Genomic DNA, 5,976 nt, shown 5'->3' with positions numbered 1-5,976 from the left:
ACCAGACCCATTTTAAGACTTCATAAAACTAGAAATGATGACAGGTTCTCTTTCAATGCTTAAATGAATTGTTATTTAGGGTTGCGATTGTGCCAATGATGACAAAAAGCATCACAGAATACATCAGGAAAGGTAGCTTGGCATAAGAAAGCATGTGATGAGCCTGTCTCCCTTGAACAACATTTTTGTTGACCAAGACAGTCCACAAACCATGACCAAAATATTTGCCTAAACCTAAGAAGTTGGACCAAAGTTACATTTTTAACCCAAGGTCAACATGCTGGACATTTTCCAGAGCCTTCGTCCAGATTCCCTGGCCTTCACAGATGGCATATGCTCAGTTTTTATGGAAATCATTCCGTTGTTGCATCATCCCAGCTGTAATTAGGTCATATGAAACAGGTGGTCATATTATTTAAATGTCAACAGATGGCAACAAATAGAAACATTTTGGACTAAACTAAAGGCAGCTTCACTTGCCAAAAGCGTTAGTACTCAGTTTTCATGAAATGTCTTCATGTCCGGAGCATGAACAACTATAAGATATCAGCTTTTCTGAGGAGTTATGATAACTGGCTGTGAGGCTGAAGGCTGCAACAGCTTACACAGCCATGATAGCATAGCAGGAGCATTCTGCTCCACACCGAGGCAAAGGAGAGTTTGATTTTCCCTGTCCAATAAGTATAAAATGTAAATCTTCGAAGTCAATATCCAACTTCACACTGAGTTAAATTGAGTTTGCCACAAAGCTAGGAAACCAGTAATGTATACTGCAAAAATAGCAAATGATGATATTAAATGCTAAAAGCTCACTGTGATTGGAATCACACAATTACACATGTAGTGGTAATGTTCACTCAGGTAAAAATATGACCTAGACAGACCTAAAAAAAATAATCAAGTAGATGTCCTCTATTCACCGAGAGCTCAGACTGGCAAATGTAGAGCTGCTCTTCTTCCTGCCAATACAGCATCTCCCTCAAAAACATTTACAAAAATGCATTAATATGCACCATATTCGTTGGAAACACTGTTGTGATGAAATGTTCTGTCTTCTGAGTCCACGATCCTTCATATTAGCTTGAGTCTCCTTGTTCTAGTTTTTTTCAACTCTCGGCTCTTCAGCTCTTTACACCCAAGGAAAATACTCTAAAGTAAACTGAGCTGGGCATGCTCTTTGATTTTTTTATACTACTACTACGACTACTGGCTGCTACTCAGGGTCTGTTTGTTTACCATCTATGAGAGATGTAGAGCATCCCCGTGAGAACAGACAAGTTACACTAAAACTCTACTATAAAAAAACTAAACTATGAAAGGAACCACATGTGTGGCAAACCCCACAAACCAGCAGAAATGAGTATCGTCAACGAAGTGCATTTCAGGAAGCTGGTTGCACTTTCAGTATTACTTTTACCATTTCCTGTCACAAACTCTCAGATATATGAGAGTGGCATCAATGTTCTCATCCAACCCTCTACAAGAAGTGTAGAATTAATGCAGGGAATTTACACTGAATTCTTTTTCATTTATTACAAACTGTAGGCCTCACTGATGTGCACAATGTGGATGATACAGAACATGACAGTGAGATCACAGCGCCCAGCTCAGATCGCTCTCAGATTTAATAAACGTTCGACCCAAATGAAAATTTTCATCAAGTATATAGATATATATGTTAAAAATGTTTAATATTCTTTGAAACAGTTATTTGATAAGTTTGTTTGTGTAGCACCTGTCATACAGAGATACAAACTACAGTTTCACAAACAGAGATTATAAAACAAAAGATGCAAAGAATCACTTTTAATTCCACATGTTTATGAACAAGAGTAACAGGTCACGTAGTCATAGTTGCAGCTCTCAGGGGATGCCAAAATAACTGTATCACGTGAACAAATCATGAAATAAAAAGACACCAGTTTAAGAAAGGGCCAACTCTTTTATGAGTAAAAGTTCATAGCAATACACAAACCTTTAAATGTACGTTAGAATACATCTTAGATACTGAAAAATCCGGTGCAACTCGTGAACATAGAACAGTTGTGGTCTGCACAGTGGCTCTTTGGGGAAGCAGGTCTGAGTGGTCTGATATGAAAGAAGCTCAGTCTGATCTACTTGATGCATGGTAGCCGAGGCAGAGAAACCACCTGAACGAGTGGTGGCAAGCTTTGTGTGTGTGTGTGTGTGTGTGTGTGTGTGTGTGTGTGTGTGTGTGTGTGTGTGTGTGTGTGTGTGTGTGTGTGTGTGTGTGTGTGTGTGTGTGTGTGTTTGGGCAAGCAATAGCAGCAGAGGGCACATTTAAGGAAGTAAACTGAAAAGAAGCTGTGCTGCTGTGTATAATTTGCTGAGGATGTACAGTAAAGTACTAGAAGAATAAGATTCAAAAAATAATATTCCAAGGACAAGTGCATAAGATGTTTCATTTTATAAAACACTATAAACTACTGTATTTTTCTCACAGCTTTATACAACAGACTGTATCACCGGCAGGGTCACGAGCAGATTTCAGCCTGTTAACTGAGATCATGGACAGTAAGAATGACTCTTTGTGCACTCTCTGTATGTCTGCAGCTAACATGATGCTAGTTTCACAATGCCATAGTGTCACAAAGCAAGCAATGGAAATAGCTGACGTCCTTTTAATCTAATGCCTCGTCTTTGTCTTTCCCAAAGATGCTTTGACAGACAGGCCTCAAATTTATGTCAGTAAGTTTCATACAGTAACAGGATTTTTACTAAGAAGCCATTTTGCTGAATCCTCTCTATACATTAAAATTAACCATAGAGGATGTGAGAGCATCTTATTTCCTTTTCAGGGTTTCAGCTTGTGAGATGACAGGAAACAGGGTGAGAGAGAGGGCAGATGACCCTCAGCAAAGGTCTGCAAGGTTAGACTCGAAGATTTTTTTGCTTAACTACACTGGTTACAATACTGTGTACTCATTCACAGCACAGTCCTCTATCAGTGAACGAGTGAGAGGGCCTGTTCAGTTCATAGAGCAAGTCATTTTATATTACCTTACATCTCTACATTTCCATTAAAATTAAATCAGTATGATCAAGAAAGTTCCTTTTCATCCATTTCGATCACAGCAGCCAAATTCAGCTTGCCTGTGGTAGCTGCGCCATGGAATAGAGACAGTCATTTTCATTGCTTTGATTTGATTCAGATTGCCCAGTGGGTTCAATTTGCTTGTTGGGTAGTTGAGCAACAGAGTACACCAAGTCACACTGGGGATCTGTGACTCTGCTCTCTGCACATGCCCCACGCTCAGCTGCTAACTCACTGACTTGATGGTAGTAATAATTAGCATAGACACTTTCTGCTTCTATAGAGTCGAAGAGGGTAGAGACCCCTGCAGGTCGGTTCCCAGTTTGTTGGTGTTCAGGTCTGATTTCATCATATTCAACATCCTGCAAATATATATATATATATATATATATATATATATATATATATATATATATATATATATATATATATATATATATATATATATATATATATATATATATATTAAACAGAGAGAAAAAAAATTGTAAGTTGAGAGTTAAACAGAATAGAAATAAGACAACAAAGGACATTAAAAAGATTTAAACATTATTATTGTATTTCATTTTTGTGGATGTTTTTCAAAATTCTGTTTAGTAAGTTATTGTTTGCTATGTTTACATGCATGCTTTCATATTTTGGATTTTTTTTTTACATGCATGATTTTACATACATTTATTTTTTATTATTTTTGTGATTGATTATTGCTGTGTTTTGTGTGGTTTTACTTTCTGCCTCGAGATTGCAACAGATTAATCCCAAATTACCTGCAGCTACAGAACCCTGCTTTCATTAACAGATGTTGTGTCCAACCAGTAAAAGAGGACCACAAGTGTCACAGAAATATTAATGAAGATTTTAACTAACTGTACAATGAATACAAGCAGAATTCAAATTCAATTTATGAATTCATTAATGTGTTTTTAAATGATGTACTTAACTATTTATTGATGGATTAATATTACACTTTTGAATTATATTCATATTCATATTTAAAATTCCATTAAAATATCAAATAATGAATTATTTTGTAAAGTATTTGTAAAGTAATCTATTAATGCCTATTTTTATTATTTTATGTATTAATCAGTTAAATGCTTTATTAGTATTTCTGTATTTTCATGAACAGCAGAGTGTGAACATTACACACGCTACAGGAATGTATTTGTTTGCACTTCATGTATGTAGTTGAGAGCCAACAGAAACCAAAACCCCTCCACATGGTTTCAGACCTAAATAAAAGGCGACTCACCTCTCGTGCGTCTTCTACTTCTAAAACATGCAAGAGGAACAACTGTCAGTAGGTCAAGAGGAGACTATTGATGTTGCAATAGTGTATATATGCAATGTGTGTGGTTGTTTGTATGTCTTACTCAGATGTTTCTTTCTCATCTTCCTCATGAGCATCAGTAGGAGCATCAGTATGGTCAGTGTAACAGTGGCACCGGTAATCAAATATGGCACACTTCCTGGCATGAAAAGGAGAAAAACAGTTAAATTGTGTCTTTTAGTAATCTGAAACTTGCTTTTCACAGAATCTGCAAAGACCATCCTCACTGATGCTCATATTTGTCGGCCCTGTTCTTATCTTTACTATGAACTACACGTTGAATTACAATATATCGTTGCTGTCCAGTCAAGTCACTCTCCTAAATGTCAACTTTTCATGAGCTAAGAACATGTTTTCAGCTTTGTGGCAACGCATGTTTCAGGTAATGAAATGACTTTGTAAATGGTTTGTTTGGCTTATAAAATAGGAGAATTGTCTTAACTCATATAGACATATTCCCTCCTTCCATTTTATATGAAAAAAAAAAAATGTACACCAAATTTGGATGTACATGGTTTAGACTGGACAGCAACGAAAATACATCAACATATCAGCACCATCTAGTTTTAAACTTAAGCTGAGTGCACATCATACCAGCTCCTTGTGTTGCTGATGTAGTAGTCATAGTAGAATGGATGGTGTACGGCACAGGCGTATCAGTAATAACATCTGAGCCGTCTGAAGACATAGTCGAGCTGTTTGTAACAGCAAATGACTGCGTCGAGTGAATGATGATTGTTTTTGCCGTTGTCTTGGGACCAGAAGACTCGGCTGAGAATAACAGACAGATTATCAATTTAGTCCATCAAGTTTTTTACGTTTGGAAAGGGAATTGTTTTTTATATTTTATTTTTTATGAAAGGCATTTACTTACCATCTGTAACTTTAAGATTCACCTTTATGAATGAATCAAGGCCAATTTTCTCAGCTCCACAATAATATATACCAGAGTCTGATTTTTGGAGATTAGTGAAGTTCACAAATAAACCGTCTGCAATGTTAATTAACTGTATTTGACCAGTAGAATTACTCTTTTCATATGCTGCTTTGATGATGACGTGTTTGTCTTCTGTGCATGGACTCTTACAGAGGTACTTATCATTATACTTTACATTAGACCAACGGCCCCACTCTGAGCATCTGACTTCCACACTTTCCCCAACACGTCCTCTTACGTTGAGAGGCTTCATCTCCACAATACTCAGAGCTGCAAGTGGAAATAAGGGAAACAGCGCTTGTCATTGTCATAATGTAACAAGTGTGTAATGTAATGCATGAACAAATACAAACATTTAAAAAAAAAGATCTTTTCTATTTGTGACGGCAAGAATTCCCTTTTTTCAAAAAGTACGAGACTAAATGACTCGAAGAAACTTTCTAACAGCAACAACATTTATAAATAAGCTACAGTGAGTAAAATTACAGAGAATTTAAAAATGACAGACCTACCTGAGAGAAGAGAAGTGTACACGTAGATTTTAATCATAGTTACAATGTGAGGCAAAGGACAAAATTGTAAGTGTAGAATTATCAGGTCAATCCAGTCACAGTCTTTACAGTCTATCTAACTTCCCCTTCCTCCTACTCTTTT

General features: G+C 36.6%; 1 protein-coding gene across 2 annotated transcripts; it reads right to left on the bottom strand.

Moving 5' to 3' along the window:
* Positions 1-1,684: 1,684 nt before the first annotated feature.
* On the bottom strand, positions 1,685-5,590 carry LOC119025077. 2 transcript variants are annotated; one of them, XM_037108415.1, is made up of 5 exons: positions 5,260-5,590; positions 4,980-5,156; positions 4,429-4,524; positions 4,308-4,327; positions 1,685-1,882 (listed from the first exon to the last, which is right to left on the bottom strand). In XM_037108415.1, exons 1-5 carry the CDS (start codon positions 5,573-5,575, stop codon positions 1,841-1,843), a joined length of 651 nt encoding a protein of 216 aa, XP_036964310.1. In that variant the 5' UTR covers positions 5,576-5,590; the 3' UTR covers positions 1,685-1,840. The 2 variants fall into 2 exon arrangements, with proteins under 2 accessions (XP_036964310.1, XP_036964300.1); XM_037108405.1 differs by lacking the exon at positions 1,685-1,882 and adding an exon at positions 3,106-3,417.
* Positions 5,591-5,976: the final 386 nt, after the last annotated feature.

Source organism: Acanthopagrus latus, chromosome 1 (genome assembly GCF_904848185.1).
Source record: "Acanthopagrus latus isolate v.2019 chromosome 1, fAcaLat1.1, whole genome shotgun sequence".
Classification (NCBI taxonomy): domain Eukaryota; kingdom Metazoa; phylum Chordata; class Actinopteri; order Spariformes; family Sparidae; genus Acanthopagrus; species Acanthopagrus latus.
Note: the sequence above shows the minus strand (reverse complement) of the source record. Positions and strands in the feature narration are given on the sequence as shown.